Below are 25691 nucleotides of genomic sequence, written 5' to 3'. Positions count from 1 at the left end.
GACCTTTGACCTGGAGGCCGGACTGAACACTGAGCACGGATGTTAAACCCGTAATCAGCGGTATTCAGCTCCGATCTTTCTAGGGCGTCTGAGGTCCTAGAGGTGGAGAGATGGATGTGTGGGGACTAGACAGTAGCTGAAGTTGATTGAAAAGCAGTTTTGACACACTCTTGTAGCAATCTGTTCTATAGAGTTTTGGTCCCTTTAGCGTTTCCCTTATCATTCCTGAATTGATATCTACTGTAACAGCTTGTTATGGAGGGACTAGGCTGTTATTAACCTTCAACCTCCATCGCTCTGCTCTGTTTCCTCGACATTAACCTTCCGCTCCACGTCCCTCCTCCAGGTTTAGTGGACATGAGTGGTTGTGTATGCATAACGGTGCAGGCGGAGGGAAGAGGGTGTTTTAATTCATTTCCAAGTCTCCTGTATGTCTCCATACGTCCGCCTGCTCTACCCGACAGGCTGCAACCTGGAGTCAAGCCCAAGCGTCCACAGTGGAAAAATGGCAATTATTTCTTCAGTGGCTTTATCACACCTCAAGACCACATGCGTCCACCCAAGCTCCCTCTTTTAAAGGCTTCATCCCGGGCTGACGACGGACTTCTTTTTCATCAGCCCTTCGGCTTAAAGTCAATAAATTCACACTCAGCACTTTTCGGTGTGCCAAAATGCACCGGGAAGCACTGAATAGCTCAGGTGGCTCGAGTAGATGGGGACCGGAAAACCACACATGTAACATTTTAAATAGCAATATGACTTTTTTCTGATTCCTATATTTGTAACAGTCATACTGTATCGACAGTTGCTACAAATAGCGACGCTTAAGGAATTGGCTTGCACAGATTTCAGCAATGCATCCACTTTGTGTCCACCAGGACGTTTGTGTATAGGCATCGATTCTGGATGTGACTGGTAATGCTTAATCCAGCTCCATTAATTGATGGCAATTTACTTCCATTAGCTTACTTCCCTTTCCTGCTGCTCCACTTCCTGTCCTTTCACTGCCTTTCACCTCCCAGGACGTCCGATCTGCCTGACGAGAGGAAACGCGGCACATCAATCACCGACGGTTCCACTTACGACTTCTCCGAAACACAGATAAACACAGAGGTTACTGGACTTCGCACATCCTCAAGCTTTCAGAAAAGCACTTGGGGAGCCTTGCTGGGCTTAGAGGAGGAAGGCTTAGAGCCAGGTTGGACGGGGTCAGTGGAGGAATGAAGCAGCCAAAGAAGAAAGCATCCGGGGAAAGAAGAAAGTGAAAGTTGGGGACTGGAGCACGGCAGAGGTAGGGATGAATTGGCCTGAAAGAGGGACGTCCAAATGAGAATGTTTAAAGCGTGAAGTAGGGGAGGATTGACAAGTGAGTGGGCAGAAGTGGAGAGAAAACCGAGGCTTTGATAGAAATATAGTATGAAATTGGTTGCAGAATTAAAGTGCATTTGGAGACATGATTGGCGAAGAGGCCAGAAAATCAAAGGATTGTGCAAAGAGGATAACAGAGGAGGAAGGTGGGAGACTGCTGCAGCTTCGGGCCGTTACCTCCGTTCACCTCACACTGAAAAGTATATTCTCTGCTTTAGGCAACAACACGCCCACTCCTTTGACAGCCTTATACATGCACGAGGTACGGCAGGATGCTAATCACCGGGCCCTTGAGCCTCTGCCACCGTTCTGCCTCCCTCTGCCTTTCTCTGTCTACATCTCAATTAAAATGAGGAAGATTATTCCGGCGCTGCATCATGTTACACTAGAGAACTACGCAGCAGGTTCTGTAATGATTTTAAATAACGGTATGCAGACTAATCCTAGTTGGCTGGGGCACCTCAGCCAAATGAACAGCCAGACTGTCTATGGCCAGCATGCCTTTCTATAAACAGAAACAAAGGACAGCAGGCCCCCACCCTGTACTATTGAGCTTCTAAGTTTTTTAAATATAATAACAAAATAATGCCAAATATAAAAGTATGTTGTTTATCAAAGCGCTTTTAACATAAACATTTGCTACACATTTAAAATTGATACATAAGGTAAAATAACCCGATGTGGCGACACTCCCTCAGAGCTTCAACACTAACGATGACTAATGAATTGACTTTGACATTTAAAAACGGCCGAGTGTCCTTTATAAATGCGCTATTTACCATCCAGGTATCTTCTGTAGTTATGACAACGGCCAGGCTCTAATGGCATCGCGTTTGCGCGGGCATTGTTGCGTCGAGCAGCGTCGAGCAGCGTCTTCCAGACGCGCCTGTCTATCTCTCCCTCGCCTTGTGCGCGTTCACATTCAGAGTGTGCGCAACGCGGCGCCAGCCCATTATAACTGACTGAGACAAAAACGGGGTGTCATCCCTCCAGGTTCCCTCTGTGTTTGTGTGGAAGCAGATACGGGCGCGGTGATGCATGGCCCGCTCCTCCTCTGTGCAGGACATCAGATAATAGGCCAATCACCGGGGCGCGTGCAGGGGGCTGAGTGATGAGAGCTCCGTCTCCCAGCGGAGGACGCCAGAGAGAGAGAGCGTGGGGGAGGATGGATGATGCGCTCCGCTGCAGGCCGGGGCCGCTTTCTGCCTGGCATGGCCGCCGCACACCTGAGACCAGGGGCCGTGGCAGCGCAGCGCACCGCAGCTGATGCGAGCCTCGCTGCTATAAAGAGCGTGCGCGCGCGCGCAGTGAATGATTGCCTCGGCTCCGTGACGGCAGAGACACGGAACGGGCTCTTTTTGTTTCGTGAAGCATCTGGTTGCTCGTTCTTAGCCCTGTTACATTCACAGTGGCCACCAATTAGCCCCCCGATATATTAACAAATGGACAAGCTTGGTCGTGCGTCACGGCGGATCCATGAAAACATTGATAAATGAGGCTCATGTTTGCATTAATTATCACACTGTAGCGGCACCGAGGAAGGGAATGGTAATCGTATTTGGTCGTGGGGCCCGTGTGGGAGCTGAAATGGAAACGGTCTTGGGTGATTATTGCAAGGCTTTGCATTAACCACCCGCTTATCGCTGGGTATAGGTCCACTTAAAGAGAGAGCCACAAATAAACACACACTCCAGCAGGTGCTTCATCATAAGCACAGCGTGCAGCAAATATTGCACATAGCCGTGCATTGATCTGATACTGACTGTTATTTTTCAGTTCTCTGCATTATGTTGCAAATCAGGTTTGTTAGTGCATAACTCACATATATGATATTACACTTTAAAACGAAATAGTGACATTGCCCATCATCATAATTTCCACGCAGACGAGTCTCGTCACGGCGCATGCACTCGGCGAGATATTTGTCACCACGCGCCAGCGCACGCCGAGTGGGCATCGCCATCACATATGCGGGCCCGCGTGTGAATTCACAGGGGTTTGTCTGAGAGCCTGCAGTGACGAGATAAACAAAAAAGCGACGCTGGCCCATTTGTCAGTGTGCGCCTGAAGGAGAGACGACGTTTCAGTTCAATAATCGGATACTTAGCGCCGCATCCCGCTCCGCGGTTCTTCTGTCTGCTGCGTGTCTTGCGGCCGGCTCATTTCACAGCCCATAAATACGAGCCGGGAAACGGTGATAAAGCGGCAAAGGGGGGTAGAACAACATCCAGAAATACGTCCTTCCGTCAGCTGGTTCTACAGTGAGTTCTGCTGTTTAACAACTAAATATATATGACAGACCAACCATCCACTAACATTAATACGTTCATCCACTGATTCAGTCCTTAGATGTGTAACACGTCCTTCTGCCCGTTTTGCTCCAAGCACCAGCCCAGAATTTCCTCTCACATCGGGGACAATGTCTGCAGCCTGACTGTAATTTATCATTCTATATAATAAAAAAAACACATAAAAACCTGCATATTGCTTTGAACTTTAGGGCCCTCCTTTAAAGCGGCGTGCGCCACGAATGTCAAGTGAGAGACAGGAGATGGAGAAACTGCACGTGTTTATCTGTTTCTCCCGCTTTGATCTCTCTTGCTATTATCCACTTTTGCCCGCGGTCAAGTGTGCAGCTGTCACGGCTCAAGAAGACAGACAGACTGATGGCGGGGGTCCTGTGGAGTCTCCCGAAGTCTCCGCTGCTACAAAACGCGACTTATGTAAGCAGCACGTAACAAAGGAGGGAGGAAGGACACGGAAGACAACGAACCAGCAAAAAAAAAAGAAGGCGAAGAGAAGGAAGATGTCAGTCAGGCGGCGCGAGACAGAGAAAGACCGGGAGAGCTGTCATCATAAAGGGTCTGACTCATTCCCACTGTTCTGGATATAGCACTGAGCTGAGAGGCATGTAGCTAATGTATGACAGCTCAAGAACAATTACATTCCTTCAAACCGGCGCTGGGCTCATGATGTGAGGGAACAGGCGAGTCCCGGCAAAACTCAAATTAAGACAAAGTGCGGCTGTGCATCGGGACTTTCAAACTAAGAGCCGCTATTTTTAACGATAACTTCCGAAAAAACAACACTTTTACTTGACACTCTTTTGGACTTTAAACAAAGACGATAATTTTGTACTTTGCATAAAGTTGTGCACTGCTGTCTTTAAGATGTGGATATTTAACCGTATAAATCAGCGTTGCGCGTGATTACACGCAGAACCACATTGTTTCGACATGTGATTAATATTCTCTGAAACCCATTGTGCCGTTACGTCTGCAGTTATCCGCAGAGGCAGCTAAGTGCCTCCGCTTGGCATGTTCTCCCTCTGTAAGTGCCTCCAGAAAGGACTGGCTGTGAAAGCTGCAGTCAAATAGCTGTAATTATCTACAATCAGTTGACAACCAGGGGCCGGCTGAAAGGCTCGCGCGCAAACACGGCGGCGGGGCGGAGGGAGACGGGCGTCGACGCGGGAAATGGAAGGTAACGCATCGCGGCGAAGGAGAAGGGAAAATGGGCCATATGAGTTTCACAACCAGGCAACGAGCGTGAAAACCAGGCGCGATCACAAATAAAGCTGAAGCAGCACATAAATATGTACGTTTTCATGGATAGATCTACATATACAGTATATACGGTATATAAAGAGAGGGAGTTTCTTATTAAGCTATTTTCTAACCATCAAGAAACTGTGACTGACCTCTGATTAAAACTCAGCTGCTAACGTTGACCTTGTGATGACATCATTGTCTCATCTGCTGTTTCCACAGTGGAGAACACACTTCGAATCTTAAGTAGATACATATTCAAAAGCTCAGGTCAGCACTTGAGAAGTGTCTTTCACCGCTGAACACTTTCACATATTTTATTCCTACTTCAGTAAAAGCACTAAATTGCCCTACCGTGCGCGACATTTCATCTCACCTGCTCCTCTGTAACTCACCAAATCTTTCCTAGAGCTTTAGGGGATTATATTCCTGATAGTGCTGGTTAAGAGCACGTATTAGGCTCCTTGATGAGGCTAAAGGATGAGTAAGAGGAGGGTTTAGGATGCTGTCATGCGGCCGTCACCGCACTCCACCGCTGTAATATGGGAGTGAGACGGTGACAGAGGATTAAAGGCATCATTTCAGGATAAGCGAGCGCGTGATTGAACTGATCTCGCATGTTTGGGGACGTAAGTGTCTTGATTTATAATGGGAATAGTTTTTGAAAAAACCCACGAGCATCAAGTCTTACTGAGTCCGTCACCCTCACGCCCGTTCACTCACGTGATCAGGAGCTGAAGGAGGCAAAACGCCCTTTAAAATGCGCCCATCATACATCCAAGCTCAGGCTCGGGCGCGTGTTGCCTCTCTTCCAGGTGTCAACGCTAATAAATCACGCTCCTCTGTGCCCGCGGTGCCACATTACGCACACTTGCGCCGGAGCACCGGGGCCGTGACTGGAAGCCGCGAAGCGTTGGCCTGGAACCACCGCTCTGGAGAACGCTGAGAGGCTGAATGGCCTCCGATGAAAAGATGGTAATTAATACACACGGCACCCAGGAGACTGCAGCACGATCTCAGGGCAAATTACTCCATCAATACAGTGGCTTACAGAGTGAGAGACAGGGGGGAGGACGGGGGAGGAGGGGCTGCATATTAAACCCAGCAGCTCCCAGGTATTTAACCGCAGCGGCTTGTGCCTGAGAGAAAAGTCGTGCAAACAAAATGAAAACCATTAAATTGGTTTTAAAAGGTGGAAACGGGGAAAAGGATTATTAAAAGGTGACAAAACAAAGAGATTGACTCAAAATAGAATAAAACAGAATAAACATCCTGTCTCTCCACCGTTCCTCTTTTCTGTTCACTGCTTCTCGAGCGTCTCACCTTAATCCACCTGCTGTGATCAATCCCCATCGATCGATTTCACCACAGTGTTTCATCACAAGGCTTTAAAATGCGTTATATATGAATAAATAAAAACAGGAGTGGTGTAGATGGGGCAAAGCTTTAGCCTGCGTACTTCTCTGTCATCACTCTCTTACCCCACGCCTCGGTCGCCCACCAGCATCTCCCAGAATTCCTCTGGGCCAGCGTCCCTCTCCAGCTCCCCCCTCCTGTAAGGAGAATATGAGGGACGCGTTATCCCATTGTTTCGACGTTTGAACATCTCTTGGCCCGAGGGCGCGGTCCGGATTAGAGCGGAGCGCTCTCCCCAGTGAACCCAGCGCTGAACCCAGCGCAACCCGCGCTCACAATCTGGTCAGTGACATGCTTCGGTCCCAGAGAGTTCAGAAGCAGCACGGGCTGCCTGAAGAGATACGGAGCGGCAGAGACACACACACACACACACACACACACACACACACACACACACACACACACACACACACACACACACACACACACACACACACACACGGGTCCCACAGTGGCTCAGGGGAGAACACAAGGTCCTCGGTTTAATATTGGAAGTGAAAGGCGAGCGGCGCCGAGTCGTGTGACTGAATCCTTGTGGGTCCAGTGTCGCTCCACTTTAAACACAGATGTTACACTGTCAGCACATCTGAGGAGGAGGGGGCCACGCAGAGCCTCCACACTGCGAGGCGGGACAGCTGTCCACGGAGGCCGTCTGGTCCCGGCTCGCTCACGGGACGGCAGCTGCTGGTTTTGTGGGTTTCTGTGTGCGCATCACACATGAAGTCCATCTCCTGTTCTTCACTGGGACGTTCAACAGGCTCCTTACACCTGTCCTCTGGAGGTCATTTGAATTAGAAGTGCTGATGCTGCTCAGGGGGTTTAATCAAGCGCAGCAGCCAGGAAAAAGCTGAAGGAAGCAGTTCGGCTCGGCTGTGACAGGAACAACACTTCCAGATAGCGTAAAAAGATCCAGTGCGAATAAATCATTTACTCAAATGCACTTATCTTTGCTTCACAAACCAGATTTATTCGTTATCGTCTTTTTATGGTCATACTTCGTTGTCACACGTGCAGAAATAAATAATTTGAATTGTTCTGCCTCTTGTGTTTAAAAGACCACCTTTAAAAATCACAAGGACTTAATTCCATCTCAGTGAGCGGCAGATGTGGCCGAGAGTAAATAATAGTATTATTTCTATTGACTACATCCTCGTTAACAAAACTCACTGAAGGAATCAAAGATCATTTCAAGATTCTCGCGCCGTTCAAACCTGTAAAGTCCAGACTCCAGCTAATGATGCTTCATGCTGCACCATGTCTCTGAGCACAGAGCAGCTCCCACAGGGCCCTGGACAGTCGCTCCGTCCTCTGAGCACAGTCCCCATTACGTAAGAACAAACGTTGACAGGGAGCTTCAGTCCCAACTCTCCGGTGCCCGAATACGGGACGTGACTGTCTGCGAGCACTGTTCGCCCACTTTACTGGGCACGTTGTGTCCACAGGGGGCCGGTGGCGTCCTTGAAAGATTCTTTGAGACACTTTCACTTTGCGCTCCTTGAATATGTTCTTTTAGTTCGATGACTTGTTGACATGAAGCCAATCTGTGGGCCGTGTTTGATGGCGGGGGCTATATTTGGAAATGCAAATCAGATGCACCGCTTCAACCAGCACTAACTGAGCGATCCTTCCGCACAGACGATGCGCCGTAACTGGTTTCGAAGCCGTCTCCTCGGGACCGATAAGCAACGAGGCATCAGCGGGGTGAAAGTGTGGGTTTTGCTTAATTAAGTCTGCAGATGAGCTCATTATAAGTGAGATGAAACCTAGAGGAAGCTGTGATGCCACAGAAGTCTTCAGTGGGTGTTCTGTGTACTGAAGCATTGGGCACATTCACTTTACACTGAGCAGTGGAGCTGGAACAAAGGCTACAATTAACTTCAGTATCATTAGTTTGGACTTCGATGCAGGGCCGCACTCTCAATTTGTGTTTTACAACATAGATGTTAGTCAAATGTATTTTATTTTGAAATTCCACAAAAAAAGTTTGATAAGGCTACTGGTACTCTCCCGTTTTCATGTTTCTATGCTTATACTTATCAGGTCTGATAATGACGATGCTCATCGCCCTAGTTGAGGATAATTGTTATGACCAAAAGCCAAATTTAATGTCATTGTGTCCAGTACTGTAGATACAACCCAATGCAAAGGATGAACAATCATGATGCTCCATAGAGACGAGCCATGTACTGCAGAACAAGATGGCGGCAACATGTTGAAAGGGCCATTCTTCATAATTCTGCTTTTAAAGCCCTTACTACATCGTGGTCCGTCTACTTCTGGCAAAGGTTGCAGAGCTTGTGACAATTTGAAAGCGATTACTGGCGGTTATGGCGATGAGTGATTGAGCAGGAGTTGGGCACCGTACCAGCAGAGCTATGAGTCACTGACGCTGCCACAAGTCTGTTTACCAACACTTCGTCTCTCCACCCACATAAAGGTGGCCTGCAACCACCTCGTCCTCCTTACATCTGCTCACACTGTGCCTCGTTAGGAGCCTAGGCATCACTTAAAGAGGTCGCTTCGCCTCAACGCTTCACAACAGAAACATAGCATGAGAATCTGTGACGCAGACAACACGAATGCTGGGAAAGGATCCATGAAGGTTGAAATAAACCAGACTTATATCTGGGTGCAGCTGCTGAGAGGACGAAGAAAGTGAATGTGTCAGACCTCTTGGTAATCTGCGTGACAACTTGTCTGTTTGACACATAACAGACATCAACTACAGCCAGAAGCCGAGCCTCACAAAGGCAACAGCGCACTCTGCTGGTCACTTCTGAAACTGCATGCAGGCAAAGCTTAAAGCCCACTTGTTTATTAACAAGGGTACAATTGTTTTATTTATATTCCTTTGATACGAAATGAGGTTGGTATTAAATAAGATTCCTCCAACAAGATTTCTCCAACATTCTTACAGTTGAACTCAAACAGGTCTATACCCTGGGACCTGAGGACTGTATGGGACAGTTATGCCAAGCATGCCTTACTGACACGCAGTGCTTTTGTTTTTTCATTCCCCAGCACCTGTGCTTGGCTGTCAGACAGTAACAAATGTGACTCTCCTTCTATCTGAGCAGAGGAACAACGGGCTTGTGACAAAAGGACCCTAAATGTTGGTAGGTAGTCTTTTATCGTGTTCATGGTAGCAAGTTGGGTTTGATCATGGAAGTGACTAACCTGGTGTATAATGGTACGATTAAGAGCTTTTCTTTTTTTGTTTATGTATGCTGTTTGGGTCCATCTGCCCCCTAATGCCTTTGCTTCTTCTATTTATAGGGCTGCTAGGACGTTAGGGACATTCAGTGTCCGTTTAGAAATGTCATGTAAGACATAAGGGCCTGGCAGCACTCATGTACTTGTGAAGGTCAAAGAAACTGCTTCAGCTTCATTTAGATATCGGAGAAGTTGGCTTTTCAACATGTCTCATTTAGTTCAGCTCAACTGAAACAGGGATGAGACAAAAGAAGAAAAATGTCAGGATAAAAGATGAACAATAATGAAGCATTGAGATTCGCTGAATCGCGTAGAATCAGGCAGACACGTCTGTGCTTAACGGGATGAAACGGGTTTGGACTCCAGCACGTTGTCGTGCAAGGCATATTTCTCCAATTCAGCAAAACACGTGGCTTTAAATATTCTCCTCTCTCTGAGGCAGGGAATGGAGGAAAGCTATGAGACATTTGAGGAGGAGTTAGGGCCACCGAGAGCAAATCCTCCTCCACAGAAGTCTGTTCGGCAGAGCAGCAGAGCAGGTGGCGACACACACACACGCAGAATCTGCATGCTCCATCCACTGCACGTGGATTGAAAAACTGCATAAAGACGTGGAACCTGTTTAAAAGAAACTCCAAATGCAAAGGAGTCCTGCCAAAGCGCGCAGTAACATTAGTTTGTCTGCAAAAACCTGCAAACTTTGTTGTACTCTGTGTTTGGGGCTAATAATAGTGAACATGATTATTACTGTTTGTTTCATTTAGAGATTAGTTCTCATCAGCTTCACATAAAATGAATGTGGATAAATAAATTCCAGATTGAGGTTACAGTTATTTGAGGCTTTATTGGTTCTTTATGGGAAATCTCCATCTGTCTGTTTCAGAAATGTACAGCGCAAGAAAAATCAGAGAGGTTAGTTGGAAAACCACCAACAATGTTTCACTGTCTACATCCTGACTGCATTGGTCGCACCATGAACCATGTTGTTCTCCAATAGGAAATGATTCCAGGCCCTCGGGACCCAAGAGTAGAACCCAAGGCTTTAGCCAAAGATGCAAGTCTACATACAGCATGTCAGTTGCCTTTCTCCTTTACCCTGTATCTTAAACCCTTGAACTGCTTCCTGTGTATTTATTCTGCCCCATCTTCCTATAGCGTCTTTGTCCAACCAGAAGCTGACCCTGATGGAAACACCTTGGGAGAATGTGACTCTGAACCGCTGCCTATTTGTGGCCATTACCATCTTGGTGCTCACGTCAGGCTTTCAGAGGCTCCATGGCAAGTAAACCCACAGGCACAAGTAGGACCAGTGTTACAGAACGACGTGCCGTAAATGGGTGACCTTCTTTACAATAAAACATACAGAAACCTTGCATGGTCAGGGGAGAACGGAGGAGATGGAGGAAGTCGGACTCAGAGCGAAACGATCAGGCACCTTAAGGCACAGAGAGAAAATGCTACAGGTACGTTTGGCAATTTTATAATTGAATTAGATCAACAGTTATTTGTCTACACAGCGTGTATGCACCTGATGCCTTTTCCCCACCATAGACAGAGACTTCTCTATGGGAAGTCATGTTTTGGTGGCTGCCAGACCTTGATGATGATGATGACAAGGAGGATGAGGATGTCAAAGTCAAGAGAGGCTGTCTGTTGAAAAAAACATCACCATCACAGAGATCAAGTGGACTAAGAAATAGACCAATGCTAGACAAAGGTTTGATGAAGCAAAAAGAAAGGAACAAGGACAAAAGATCCAAAAAGGCAAAAGATGAAGCTATAGTCAGAAAACAGAGAGAGAAAAAGAAGGAACCTGAGGAAGCAGCGGAGGATAAGGACACAAATGGAGAGGATCAGAATGAGAGCTGAGGATCTGAAGAAATGCAGCAACAAGGAGAAAGAGAAGACAAAGATCTGATTCTCTTACCCATAGTAAACTCATTTAGTCATATTTTGAGCTAGTAAAATTGTAAGGTTTCATGTTTTAAAGCTTTTTGGTTTTCTTTAATTACTTTGTGATGAAACTTTGATTCACTAGTGATTTATATTTTTAGACATACTCATTTAACACATCACTCAGAAAGCTGACCCCAATGTTTTAAATGTTAATAGACCAGCATCTCTAATTAACTGCTTATCAATTAGTCAACAACTGCAATGTGATTCTTCAATACTAAATTTGTCTGGTGCCTTCATAAAAACCAGATATTGGAACACAATTTTTTTCTCTCCACCGCATTTAATTACAAAAACAAAATCTTAAAGATTGAGACATTTCCATATTGTAAATCTGGGCTTATATATAAAACAGTGTGATCCTATTTATGGGTCCTGCACTTTTACAGAAATCAAAGTAATGTATAAAATCTTCAAAATGGGGAAACCTCAAATGATGACTGATCCTAGACACAATATCAAAAAATGGCATGGACACTGTAGACCAAACTAATCAAATCCAGAATCCACTAGTACGGAATCAGTGAAATAGATCAATTAGACATTGAAAGGACTTCGGGGGGCGGTGGCCTCATTGGCATAGGGGGCATGGGCATCTGATGGGGCATTTGGGGAGCACCTGGTGCACCAGGCGGGAGAGGGGGAACAGACATCCCGCCTGGTGGGGGAGGGGGCAGACTGTCATTTGGTGGGCGAGGTCCAACTCCACTCATGAGAGGAGGTGGGCGCTTCACAGCTGAAGGAGGAACTGGACCACTTGACTGAAGAAGAGTTTTCTCCATTTTGAAGTGAAACTGCAGGAAGAACTGTGAGGAAACAGAAAAACATGGTCAAACAAATCCAAGGCTTTCTAGTAACAAATCCTAAACACCCTACACATACCTGTTTAGTTTCTCTGTTCCAGTGGGTCCAGAATCGGTTTTCTGCTTTATCAATTTCTCTGCTGGGAACCTAAAAGAGAAAAAATAACGGTTGGGGTGAAAGCAAAAAAAAATATATTGCTCTATGACAAACTGGAACTTCCACCCACCTTGAAAGCAATGGTCTCATATGGCTCTGCAGCCAGCAGCAGGTACTGCCAGCGACGGTCCGGGGGCTCAATACGCTGTTCATAAGCAGACATGAAACGATGCCTGGGTCCAATTCCTTCAGCAACCTCTGGGTAATCAATCTGACGGACAAAACCGTATAAACAACAGGTAGCTCACAGAGCTTTCTAATAAGAGGCATATGCTTGATGCTAACAACTGCAGTAATATATTTGCTCCATGATGCTTAAAATCTGTGACACTGTTCTGAAATCACATTTGCCATGTTTACAGAGGGCCAAAGTCTGTCTTAAACTGATTCATAATATTCAATTCGCTTTGTTCAAACATTGTGTGGTCACTTTGAACAGGTTCTTCCACTAACCTGGAAAAGTAAAGACTGCTGCCCGGTCTCTGGGTCCCTTTGTTTGGTTACTATAGAAAAAAAAGAAAGGAGAGAAAGACAGGTACATATTAAAAAGCACTGTACTACCTTTAATAGTGGAGCAACCTTCAAAAACAGGTAATAGATAAAAAATAATGTCTGCACTGATGCACAACCACGTTGCCTACCTTTGTAACCCGGTCGACCAATTTTGACAAACTTCTTGACCTCAACTTTGACTTTTGCTGGAGCTGGTTGAGCAGGAGCTTCTTTTGCCTCTTTAGCAACTCTCCGTGCTCTGAAATAAACAATGGCATTATTAAAACTTGGGACCCAACCCATCTAACAATTTATTGTAGTGGTCTTTCAGACATAAACTGACGTTACTACAATCATAATATGAACGCTACAGCAACTTACAAGTTAGTCTGATGTTTCTTTCCTTGTGTGTGAGCCAAGTAGCTGCCCTGGAATGGAAAGACGTATAACAAATTATAAATAAAATCCTCAAACACCAAATATAACAGATCAGAAAGAGTTAACAAAAGTAATCAGTGCAACGTATCGTCTCACCTCATTGTTATGAAGTGTCAGACAAAGCTTGCATTCATATGATCCTAAATGATTCTTCATAAAATACGGATCTTTGTTGATGTCAATGGTCTCCAGGGCCAGCTGGCGTAAGCGCTCGCGTCTGTCCCGGTTACTCTCAGAGGCAGACGCCACCCCACCACTCCCAGTCTTTCCTCCTGCTCGATGCTGGAAATCCATCTTTGCGAGGTGACGGACTCAACCACGCAGAAACACGCAATTCTGTCCGACCTGGACAGGTGATCAAAGAAGGCCTTTTTGATCTATCAGGAAACAAACACATAAGCACTGATATTATTTATTCATATTATGTTATTGTGCATTGTGTAACCCCGAAATGCCTTAACTCAAGAGAAGCTGCGTTTATTCTTTAGCTAAAACAGAATAAATATGTCCCACTATTGGCTGCAAAGTTAAAAAGAGAATAAAAATCCAGTGATGGTTAGTTCTAGTCCATCACTACAAAAGTGGATCACTACAAAACTCGGACCGCTAAAACTACGTTAGCTTAACGTTTCATTAGCTAGCGTAAATACATTGTGACGATGCTAATGCTAAGCGAACAGTGTTATCAGTTAGGGAAAGACTGATTTTTCGCAAATATGTAACTATCGGTAGACGCCTGGCTGTGCTCAATCTGTAAACATACTGTAGTTGATAAATCGACACGACGATTATAACACATCTAATTTTCGAAACACTTAACAAAATACTCACCAGGTCCTCAGCGTTAGGCTCACGCTAACGTAGATTTCTACTACGCATACCTAGACAGCTTCTTCGTTGGTTTTGAAACTGTCCCTCCAACATTAGTGCCACCTCCCGGTGGTATTTTGTAGTACTTTTGTCCTTTTTGGCGTCAGTTTAAGCATATATTGATTGGCTAAAATTGAGTAAAATTGTTGTATTATTAAGATTTCCAAGACAACATGCAAACAACTTTGGTCCAGTGCACTAAAGTGCTAAACGTATGGTTTCACTTGTTGACTTTGATTTGCCTGTATTAGATTCAACCATCACCATGAACTTCGACAAAGGATTGATTATTGAAGGCCGTAAGTAAGGCAGAAGTTGTTTTGAACATTTTATTAAATTTAAGAACGTCAATAACTTGAGCAACCTTGTTTGAAAATTTGTTATTAAATATCCTTACATCTGGGAATAAAGCCCTAAAAACGCTAAACATAGTTTCGGCGCAGACAGACGATGGCACTAACGCGCCATTGCAGTGTGTAGTCCGCCGTGATAAAACAGTAGAAGAAGAATCCACGGCGTTAGGCTAGTAGGAAATGTCAGTGAGCTAAGCAGCGGACAGTGTCCCGTGTACCGTAAAGGAGAAGTCCGACACTGACGGGTTTGTTTGACCACATGAATGATCAAACACACTCCGCTGCATTTGGACAACACTAGGTAAAGCATCGACCTGAGTTTACAGTTCATACGACGCAGTTGCATCGTAACAGTTAATGTTAGTCGACTGCGTTGTCATGTCTTTGCGTGGAGAAACGTCTCAACCATAAGTCAATAGCCGCTGCGTACGTCCCGTCGTCAACTGGTGACCGAGATGCGTTTCAACGAGAAGGAGCTGGTGTTTCTGAGCCGCCAGCCCTCGGAGATGGCAGCTGAAATGGGAATGCGAGGACCCAAGAAAGGAGACGGTAAATCGCAAATTCCACACTTTTCCAGCTCCCTTCACACCTACTTCCGTTTCATGTTACGATCAGCGATAACGCCGTAGTCATTCGCGAACTGTGGTGACATCAGTTGCAGTTTCATCTGAGTTCCTATTTTGTTGTGTAGTCATAAAGAAGAGGCTGGTGAAACTCGTCGTCAACTTCCTCTTTTATTTTCGGACTGATGAGGAGGAGGTCAGTCTACTCCTACCAACTTCAGTTATTGTCAGATCGCTCTATATAATAATCGTTTATTTTGTTGTATAGCGTGTTAAACTATTTTACGTGTACGCATCTAATAGTCTTTCCTCTGTCAGCCAATTGGAGCTTTGCTGCTGGAGCAGTGTCGCGTGGAGAGAGAAGACCGACAAAGTTTCTCCATCGGTGAGTTACAGCATGCTCAGTTTTACTCCTTCCATTCCCATCCATGAACAAACACAGGCTCTGACAAGATGATTAACTTCTGTTTGTGGTGATTCAGACTACATCATTACTAAGTTACTCAATATCATCTCCTGTAGCCTTTCTGGATGAAGCAGAGAGGAAGTATTTGTTCGAGTGTGATTCCAAAGAGCAGTGTGAGGAATGGATGGACTCTATTATCAAGGCCAGGTATCTTTTTCTCTTTTCTGGCATCTTAGTGAAACGTGAAGTTTGCAGTCGTTTCTGTGATTGTGTATTGTGTGCAAATTAGTGTTACAGCTGTTTTTAGTGATGTGAGACTTTTAGACTTTTATTGCATGGTTTTCAACTGATATGCTACTATGTAACCTTAATTTGTTATTAAAGTTTACTTATGGGCTGGCTAACATGCTCTGTTATTATCTGCATGGGCCAAACTTAGTTGCAGCACAGTTATTTGTGTGTTTGTGTATTTATTTGAGTACTGTTTAACCCTGAATGTCGTGTTTACACTTTATCATCTTGTGTCTTTTCTTGCAGTTATGAGTTCATGAGGAAGAACCTGATATTCTATCGAACTGAAATCCACAGGCTCACAGGAAAGGTGAGAGGCCCAAACAGCATCATGTCGCTTAACCTTCAAATTCCAAACATATAAATGTAATAATAAAATGTTTATTTCAACATGAATGTCACACACATAGTGCAACTCTATAGCACTGTCTAATGTAGAAGGGGTGGGAGTGAATTATAAGATAATGTGCGCTTTCTGCAGGACCCCTTGGAACAGTATGGCATCTCAGATGAAACTCGCTTCCAGGTCACCAACGGGCTGCAGCTCATGTCTAGAGACACCTCCACCCTTTAGCACACATTGTGTTGAGAGCCATTTATTACTCTTCACACTCCCAACATGGAGTTTCATCTGGACTAAGTAATCAGTGCAGCCTTGGACTTCTCCAGATGCTATAGTTTCACTGTCAGTCTTTATAGGTAACACAGGGCTTTAAGAAAACACTGTTTTAGTTATGTTAAGTGGATTTTAAATGTCTTTTAGGTATCATTTAAGACTAGTTAATCAAATGTGTCTGTAAGTGATGTTTTATACCATGTTTCTACTGTATGTGCTGTATATATGGGCAATTGGATACTCTGTCTTTTTCTCTAAATGGTCAGGACCTATGATGTGACCATTTAATGTGGGAACACAGTTTTGCTTATGATATACAAAGCAGAACACCTTCAAGTGCATATTCGCTGTCCATGAGTTGAGCCACACATTTCACTTCTTGTTTGCTTAAAAGAATGATTAATTTTAGTTTTTTTAGTATTTTACAGTATATATTTATAATCTAATACATTTAGATATTTCAGGTTTTGAAACTATACCTTTGCACATATTGGTTAACTTGGTGTTAAAACAAAATATTTTATTTTCACCTACTTGAACTTACTGAAGATTTTGTGTGACATTTTGAATTTGATGACTTTTGGTTTGATCAGTTTGACTTCACACCTGAGGTGGGGTGGGGGTGTGAAATACAATAACTACAGTTTATTGTGAGGTCAGTATTTCACCTGAACACCTACAAATAAGTTAAATATTTATTTCAAGAGCCTACCATTAAAGAGAATAATGTGTCTTCTTGAAAATATTGCACATTGAATGTAGTTAGTCTTTTTCCATATTTGTGTTTGATATTTTACCTTGTTATTTCTTTCGTTTTTAGTAAAATCGTTTGAAAATACTGCACTTTCATGCAGGCTGTCTTTTGTTAATATTTAAAATTGCAATGTCATTTTAGATGTGGAAAACATGTGAATGTCTGAACCATTTCATTAAACAAAATATGTATTAACAGATGCAAGAAGATGACCAGCTCATGCTAAAATTTGTGAATAATTTATGTAACTACATTTAGTAATACGTAAGTGTTACTGGCTGATGTTACCTAAACTTAGATTATCATTGGGATAGGATTCTTTTTTACTGCTGTGCTGAGATTTTCAGTCATTGATATTTGTTTCCCATCATTTGCTGATCAGTTTTTGTTTAGCATAATTTCAGAGTCCTGTGGTGACAATAGGAGACAGCATGATGCTAAAGGCTCTGTTCCTCTGGGAGACACGTTTCCTTAGCAACGGAAAATGTGTGATTCAAAAACAGCGACGTCATGTCCTTCCCGTGGTGCTTTGCGAACCCAAATTGAACAGTCGGCAAAAGAAAACATTTGTATTTTGATAGCTGTCTTAAATTGTATAAAACGCAAGAAAACAAAACGTTTTGACGGGAGTTGGCACTGTTAGGAGCAGTACATAAAAGGTGCGCTGCGAGAAGAGTTTACCGGGGGCGGTAAGTGTTACTAAAAGAGCGGATTGTCAACAAACAATGTTGCTAACACCTTAGCCGGGTCAGCTAGCGTCTCTTACGTTATATTAACTAGAGCTAGCGTTAGCATCTAGTTATGAGGGCTTTGTCGCGTTATAGTTTCATGATTATACATCAGCGAGAACTGCTACAACGGATGGTTGTTTTATGACACCAATAAGCAGAGATCTAAGCCGTTTTAAGGACAGGTTTGCTAGATGTCTCCTAGAACATTTAGCGTCAAAGCTAGTTTTGTTAGCAAAAGACTGTCCACCCGTAACTACCTTATTATGCGATTATCTCTAGTGTTTTTGTGCTTGAGTGGAATTCAGCTATTTTTGTTATTTTAGTAGCATTTGAAACATTGCTACAGATGTTAAATGTGTCGTATAGTTCATGTTTATTTTCGGTGGGTTTTTCGCTATTTCTCACTTATCCTAAATTGACCACAGAAGGAGTTTTCTTGGTCGTGCAGTCAAATGTAATGTGCGTATACTGTACTGTAGTTGTTAATGTTTTATCCTATTTGATCGAATTTGTTCTGATCATCGACATGCTAGTATTGCTTGGGTTTTTATATTATATATATATATATATTATATCACGATTTTTTTAGTTGCTTCAGCTGTTTTACCCTGTGTTGTCCAAATGTACTTCTTTTTATTTTTGTTAAATTGAACATTTTAGAGCTTTGGTCTGTTGATTGAACAAGTCATTCAGTTTGATCACATCACAACAGACACTGACTGCTTGTGATAGATGATGAGATTACTGCAATCTAATTTACAAAAAAACTTTAAATTGCTTATTTTGATCATCAGTCATGTATTGGGCTTGAATGTAAGCAGAACGTATTTTACTGAAATTTTTGTCTGTTTTCAGGCTTCATGGATCAGGACTATGAATGCAGACTGCTCAGGCAGATCAACATCCAAAATGAGAATGCAAGCCCCATAGTACGTAAATTACACACTAAGAGTTTTGTGTTTATGTTTCCAAAGGAGGCAGAGTTTTTGAATTAAAACAAACTAAGAATAATTAATCCGTAATGTTGTCCATACTCTGATCAGAGCCCCCTCCTAAGTGGGTTGTTAATAAGAAATCTTTTTACAAACATATGGGCAGGGAAGGTTTTGTCTTCAGTGTGTTGGAAGAATCAATAATGTAACAGGCCAGTCTCTTTCATTTGACAATGTCACCAGTGTTGAATGAAAACAAGACCTTACCAGCCAAATGACCAGGCTTTGTGAATGTCACGTCATGTCGTTAACATATCATACAAATGCACCATCTGCCACCAAAATTGTCTTCCTGTTCTAAGAACTTGTCAAATCACTGTCCAATTCCTGTTTGTGTCGAGTATCCAGTTAGAAAATGCTTTCTCTTCTCTTCCCTCGTGTAGAAAGCTGTGGGAGCTGTGCGAGCACTGACACCCACCAGCTCCCCCTTGTCCTCCCCTAGTAAGCATGGTGATCGCTTTATTCCCTCCCGGGCCGGCGCCAACTGGAGTGTCAACTTCCACCGCATCAATGTGAGCTTGCAACTAGGACTTCAACTGTCCTTGATACCTATAAAACTATTTTCACAGAAGAAAAGTATTGAGAATAGTTTATAATAAAACATTATCTGTGGTGTTCTTAAAGTTTTATGTTCTTGGTTTATTTATTTTTGTATTCCTATAGGAAATTGAAAAGTCCCACAATCAAAATAGGAAAACCAAAGATGGCACAACAGACAGCAACAAAGGTAAGCAATCCCCATTGTGGTATATTTTGATGTAGTGAAACATTCTGTCCTCAACATTTGTACCAGAGAGAGACAAGTCTAAACTGTTTCTGGCGATTCTGCTTTTTGTCGATTAACAGCAGTTTTACGTTTGAGTGATGGCACAAGTACATTATCTGTCAAACTATGAAGACTCAGACTGAAAGCTGTAAATAATGCAGTGATTTAATATAAAGCACATTTAGTCCCTGTTTTCGAAAATGGTTTCGGGGCTATAATATTCTCTTTAGTCTAATAGCTTCTGACTTGGAGGATGAAATAGAAGATGGCTGTCTTTCAGTTTAATGTATACTACGCAGTCATCTTTATTAAGACACCTTAGTTAGCACTGAGGAAATTATGCTAAGTGATACTGATCTATAACGATATACTGATGTGATAATGTTTCAGATTAGTGTCGGTTTAATCCCTTTTTAGTCAGTTTTTATGTTTATTTCATCTTACTCCAGTCAAATCTTATGTTCTGACCTTTTCTTATTTACTATACCTGGGCTCGTGTTTCTCATGAAAGCTGGAGGAAAAAAAATGAACAAATCTTACAAAAAAAATTCTCCCTGAGATTTGACAGACACACTAAGACATTGTAGTGAGATCACAGTGCTCAAACTGACCCGATGCCCTGACAGCCTGGTTTGATTTGCCCTCCTCTCCTCCCTCTGCCCTCAGCGGATGGTCTGGCTTACTCAGCTCTACTGAAGAACGAGCTGTTGGGAGCAGGCATCGAGAAAGTCCAAGACCCCCAGTCAGAAGACCGTCGTCTGCAGCCATCTACTCCTGCCAAAAGAAGCCTTTTTAGTGTAATTATAGTCATAAAAGTGTAACTTTTCCATTACTTTGGTATTTGGTTTCTCAATTAACCTGTAATTGGTTTGTGTTTTCTAGTATTCTGTGAGTACTAAGAGAGCGCTACCAGAAGAAGATGGTAATACGGTTTCTCCTTATTCTCTTTCACCTGTCAGTAGTAACAGGTAATGCATTTACACAGCTACGCATAAATTAGACCTCTGATTCTTTGTAATAGTAAACACGATCTTAATCTGTACCAAATTTTGCTGTGTATTTCAGTCAGAAACTCCTACGATCGCCAAGAAAGCCCACACGCAAAATATCTAAAATTCCATTCAAAGTCCTGGATGCCCCCGAGCTTCAGGACGACTTCTACCTCAACCTAGTGGACTGGTCCTCTCTGAACGTGCTTAGCGTTGGTCTGGGAACATGCGTCTACCTGTGGAGTGCCTGCACTAGCCAGGTGTGTGAGTGTGCGTGTGGGGTGCGTTACCTGAGTTCACTCAGCAAACAGTAGAGATGCTGGGGTGATCCCTTGGAGTGGAATGAAAAAAGGTTTCCAATCTGCTTCTATGAGTGTATTTCATCTCATTTGTTAAGGACACAGTGTAGCTGAAATGGCCCTTGGAGTCGCTTGTTAATCACATCCTTTCTCCTCTCCGCCTCTTTAGGTGACGCGTCTGTGTGATCTCTCTGTAGAAGGAGATTCAGTAACATCAGTGGGCTGGTCAGAGAGGGTGAGTACACAAACTCATTTAAATGACACAGTTGCTCTAAAATTCATTTGGTACTTGACATTTTGTAAACACGTGAAAGCTTTGTTTTAGGAAGAGCCAGCGTGCCAGGAATGTCAAACTGCTGTTCGTTGTGTATTATGCTGTTTTATTTTCTTACCTCTTGATACATCAGTGTGATATTTAAGGTGTGCTGCCTACTTTTAGGGTAACCTGGTTGCCGTTGGGACTCATAAAGGATATGTACAGATCTGGGATGCAGCAGCGGGCAAAAAGCTATCTGTACTAGAAGGACACACTGCCAGAGTGGGTAAGTTGAGAGTCTGAGACAGACAAAGTTGAATTACTTCGGCATCAACTGTACAGTTGTTGAGCATCGTTTCTAAATCATCTTTCCTTCATTCTACCTTTATCGTACACTGCCAGGTGCCTTGGCATGGAATGCAGACCAGCTGTCGTCTGGGAGTCGGGATCGTGTGATCCTGCAACGGGACATCAGAGCCCCGCCTCTTCAATCGGAACGCCGCCTCCAAGGACACAGGCAGGAAGTTTGTGGGCTCAAGTGGAGCACAGACCACCAGCTGCTAGCTTCAGGTGGAAATGATAACAAGGTATGTACTGTAGACTGACAGTGTCACCAGTTTGTCTGTGGCAGGATAACATAATAAACTAATTTCTCTTCCATTCTCCCCCATCCCACAAATTGTTAGCTTCTCGTTTGGAACCACTCAAGCGTCCTCCCAGTGCAGCAGTACACAGAGCACTTGGCTGCCGTAAAGGCCATCGCCTGGTCCCCTCACCAGCACGGACTTCTGGCGTCCGGAGGAGGAACCGCGGACCGCTGTATTCGCTTTTGGAACACTCTAACCGGACAGCCGCTGCAGTGCACCGACACCGGCTCCCAGGTCTGCAACCTGGCCTGGTCCAAGCACACAAATGAGCTGGTGAGTTGTGTAGACAGCAGTGAAGTAAAATCATTCTAATTGCTTTGAATTGTTTAGCAATGCAACCTGTGAATCTCTTCATTTTGAAGTTGTTGAGAAATTGTCTCATATTTTGCATCCACACTTTGAGCTGAGCTGCAATGGTGTTTGCATAGTCATAGAAAAAATTGCTGGCTAACATTTCTTAAACTAACTCTGCTTGACAATTTGTTGTATGATATTGACTAAAGTCTAAAACAATATTGCATTTTGTTCCTGTAGGTCAGCACACACGGGTATTCCCAAAACCAGATCCTGGTGTGGAAGTACCCCTCCTTAACTCAAGTGGCCAAACTTACAGGACATTCCTACAGAGTACTCTATCTGGTGAGTATTTCACTGAAATGATGACGTGTACTTATGTTTCATGTTTATTTACACAGTGTCAAGGGCAAGTGAGTACAGATTCATGATTTTCTGCATAAATTGTCATTGAAATGTAGCACCATTTCAGACGATATGTCACTTGATGAATGATGGTGTATATGTAAATTTGGATGTAGGATGATCTGTAACGATCTATTTATGTGCAGGCCATGTCTCCTGATGGAGAGGCCATCGTGACGGGGGCTGGAGACGAAACACTTCGCTTCTGGAACGTTTTTAGCAAAATGAGATCCACAAAGGTATTATTCTTTCTACATCTGACATTTACTTAGTTGGAGCAGCAAATATCTTTTCTAGCGGTCACCGGTTTATCCTCCTCACTCTTCCTCTCCATCTCATCGTCAGGAATCTGTGTCCGTGCTGAACCTCTTCACCAGGATCCGGTAGTAAGCGCCCCCTGTACTGCAAGGCAATAAAGCATGACGGGAGGGGAATCTATGTTTGCGTGTCTTGATATGTTATCAGGCCCCTCAGTCACCCTTAGTTTACCCGGCCAAGTTGCAGCAGATGGTGGCAGAAGTGGAAGAGGTGCACAGCCTGGGCGTTTGAGGGCCGAGAACATGCTTACAGGACATACAGTATTCCACCTCCTCCTTGACGATGGCCCCGCTGCCTCCTCCCAAATAAACAGAGATCTCTAAGGGGTTTCATAGAGATATTCCCCTGTAGGATGCTTTGTTTACACACCGATGTTGTGCATACCTGCCAAATATTGAGTTTGTCATTTTGATTGTCTATTTATTTTAGTTTGTTGTTGTTTTGTTTTTGTTTTTTTAACAAAAAAAAAAGATTTCTTACCTAGTGTGTTTGCTTTAAACTGGGTAGATTTCCTTTTATGTAACAGCAGTATTTGGTCTGATCTGTGGAAAGTGTTTGGTTTTGTTTGGGCGTGAAGGAGGAATTCAAGGTTCTTCTCGCATTAAATGGAGGAGCAGTGATGTTCCATGTGCACCGATAACATGTTACATAATCTTGTTAAATTACAAGGCCTGTTAATGGTTAACCATTGGATGATCTCTTTTTTTTTTTTTTAAATCTGACAATAATTTCATTTTATTCTGAACATACTAGGCTGCACTGGAAAGCAGTGTTTCATAATTACAGCATGCAGCGTGTTTTAGGAGAATATAACTGGCAACATTGTGAATTAGAACAACTACTTACAACAAAGATCAGCCATTTCTTTTTAATGTGGCTTGTGTCGAAGCCCTTCGTTCATCTTTTCCTCACAATCAAGATTAATGGAACCAGAAATACTTACTTATCAGTGTAGTGTGTATCAGCAGCTAAAGCGCACCGTTTAAAGGTTTGGGATTAAACCAGATGCTGTAACTCTGTTCTGTGCAAAGCGTCCTGCTTTGTTACTGTGCCTGCTAAGATATTCACGCTTGGGGCACTTCACAGCATTTCTGTGCATAGCAGTCATGCTTTTATACTTTTATTTTTTCATCTGGAAAACGAAATCCTGTAATCTGCAGCCTTTTCTCCCAGTTGTGTTCCTTCTGTTCCCCCCGTTGTGTGCTCGAGTCAACTGGCATGGCCACACTAAGGTGAATGCTATTTATTTGTGTTGTGAAAGGTTCGTGTACAGAGGTGGCGCTTGTTTGTTTGTTAATGTTACCTGCAGAAAAGCTGAAGGCGTCACATCAAAAATCAAGACTCTGCTGCCAACTTGAATTTCAAGAATGTTAAAAAGACAAATATTTCTGTACATAGTGATAATCAACAATTTAAATGACCATATCTCCATATGCCTTTTGACTTGTCGTCATTATTGTCTGGGGGTCAGCTGGTGTCAATCTAAATCAGTCCATATCAATCTTTCAAAATGCTTCAGGGGTATAACAGTATCAGCAATAGTTAGAGTCTCGTGATATTGGTCATGGATTATGGTGACAGGTTATTAGGTGGGATCTGATGCTTGTGACCCTGCCACTACTCACTTATTTGTGTATTTTGTGTATCTATTAATCTGAGAGTTTCCCTTTCCTTGTTTTTACTAAATTCAATGTGGACACCAGAGGGAGCCAATCCTGTTACAACTCCAAACCAGTGATTCACTGCTTCACCACTACCACACCCATACAGTCTTCCCTAACCCTGTTACCTTAAAGGTGGGAATCATATTATTCTCCTTCCTCCAAGGTTGGCTGCCTTCATAACCGGCTGTGAGGAAGGTTAAACATCCTAACAGACAGCTAACATCCCTACAAGCTATCTGCTTTCTCGATCTCTTCAGTTTAGCGCCGCATGTTTTAGAAGGAGTGCCTTTTTTTTAACTGCAAAACACCCTGTGGCTTCACCTTGTTCCCTGGAAGTCTGCAAATTTTCATCACATTACCAGTCCAGCCCACACAAACACGGTTTTGACCCAGAGCATGAAAAATAACGAGTGTTTACAGCCTCCCAAAGCTCCAACACCTCTGCTTATGCCCTGTGGCCTATCCAAACTCACTCACTCTTACAAATTTAAACAGCAAATGGATTTGTATCAGTATAAACAACAACTGAAGGGCCTAAGTACATGTAGAAAAAAAATATTTTTCTTCTTTGTTGTTTGCCACATTTACAAAACTCACTTATAGTTAGAACTCAACTTAACAGGTAAAGACAAATATTGAACAGATCAGTGTTAATTTGGTGACTCCAGGAACTGAGGGTCTTGTTTTCTGAGTGGTGTTTGGAGGGATGTGGGAACATCAGGTATTGGCCCATGTGACTCAGCCCAGCCAGTCTCCCCTTCAGTCTCCATTATAGTGTCATCTAAATAACATGCATAGTCCATTATGTTGATCAGATAAATCATTTGAATGGAAGATATTCAGCGCAGACTTCCACCTCATCTTTGGCTCTCTGTGGGCAGATGTTAACATTAAGCCCTGAAAGCAGAGGGAAGAACAGAGGGGGATCACTAATATGCATAATCCTACCTCCTGATGTTTCCATCAAGAGGCACCGAGTGTGATGTTCGTTATACAACTAAAGCCTCACAACACAGCGAGCTGGATCTTCCCCCAGGATCCTCTCTAAGCTCCACTCTTGAGTTGCATTGATAACCAGCCTACGGT

General features: G+C 43.5%; 4 protein-coding genes across 7 annotated transcripts; 3 read left to right on the top strand and 1 right to left on the bottom strand.

Moving 5' to 3' along the window:
- Positions 1-9348: 9348 nt before the first annotated feature.
- LOC114844346 (uncharacterized) lies at positions 9349-11534 on the top strand. 3 transcript variants are annotated; one of them, XM_055503865.1, is made up of 6 exons: positions 9349-9448; positions 9988-10084; positions 10429-10457; positions 10543-10618; positions 10701-11008; positions 11097-11534. In XM_055503865.1, the coding sequence occupies exons 1-5, from the start codon at positions 9443-9445 to the stop codon at positions 10829-10831; spliced, it is 339 nt and encodes a 112-aa protein (XP_055359840.1). In that variant the 5' UTR covers positions 9349-9442; the 3' UTR covers positions 10832-11008; positions 11097-11534. The 3 variants fall into 3 exon arrangements, 2 of the variants coding, with proteins under 2 accessions (XP_055359840.1, XP_055359839.1); XR_008693077.1 differs by having other exon boundaries at positions 9373-9448; positions 9984-10084; XM_055503864.1 differs by lacking the exons at positions 9349-9448; positions 9988-10084; positions 10429-10457 and having other exon boundaries at positions 10548-11008.
- A 230-nt stretch (positions 11535-11764) lies between these two features.
- Positions 11765-14362, bottom strand: sf3a2 (splicing factor 3a, subunit 2). The gene is made up of 8 exons (XM_029131647.3): positions 14223-14362; positions 13488-13768; positions 13335-13381; positions 13103-13212; positions 12915-12964; positions 12532-12672; positions 12384-12452; positions 11765-12307 (listed from the first exon to the last, which is right to left on the bottom strand). The coding sequence occupies exons 2-8, from the start codon at positions 13683-13685 to the stop codon at positions 12035-12037; spliced, it is 888 nt and encodes a 295-aa protein (XP_028987480.1). The 5' UTR covers positions 13686-13768; positions 14223-14362; the 3' UTR covers positions 11765-12034.
- Positions 14363-14757: 395 nt separating this feature from the next.
- On the top strand, positions 14758-17328 carry plekhj1 (pleckstrin homology domain containing, family J member 1). Of its 2 annotated transcripts, XM_029131653.3 has the most exons (7): positions 14758-14915; positions 15009-15163; positions 15306-15373; positions 15496-15562; positions 15700-15790; positions 16121-16184; positions 16356-17328. In XM_029131653.3, the coding sequence occupies exons 2-7, from the start codon at positions 15070-15072 to the stop codon at positions 16446-16448; spliced, it is 477 nt and encodes a 158-aa protein (XP_028987486.1). In that variant the 5' UTR covers positions 14758-14915; positions 15009-15069; the 3' UTR covers positions 16449-17328. The 2 variants fall into 2 exon arrangements, with proteins under 2 accessions (XP_028987486.1, XP_028987485.1); XM_029131652.3 differs by having other exon boundaries at positions 14760-15163.
- Positions 17329-17750: 422 nt separating this feature from the next.
- fzr1a (fizzy/cell division cycle 20 related 1a) lies at positions 17751-24372 on the top strand. Its single transcript, XM_029131645.3, has 14 exons — positions 17751-17933; positions 18831-18904; positions 19351-19479; positions 19631-19694; positions 20400-20530; positions 20616-20701; positions 20799-20982; positions 21191-21256; positions 21461-21563; positions 21680-21864; positions 21964-22197; positions 22459-22563; positions 22770-22862; positions 22969-24372. The coding sequence occupies exons 2-14, from the start codon at positions 18836-18838 to the stop codon at positions 23008-23010; spliced, it is 1491 nt and encodes a 496-aa protein (XP_028987478.1). The 5' UTR covers positions 17751-17933; positions 18831-18835; the 3' UTR covers positions 23011-24372.
- Positions 24373-25691: the final 1319 nt, after the last annotated feature.

This window comes from Betta splendens, chromosome 17 (assembly GCF_900634795.4).
Source record: "Betta splendens chromosome 17, fBetSpl5.4, whole genome shotgun sequence".
NCBI classification, from domain to species: Eukaryota; Metazoa; Chordata; class Actinopteri; order Anabantiformes; family Osphronemidae; genus Betta; species Betta splendens.
This window is presented reverse-complemented; position numbering and strand designations above follow the sequence as displayed.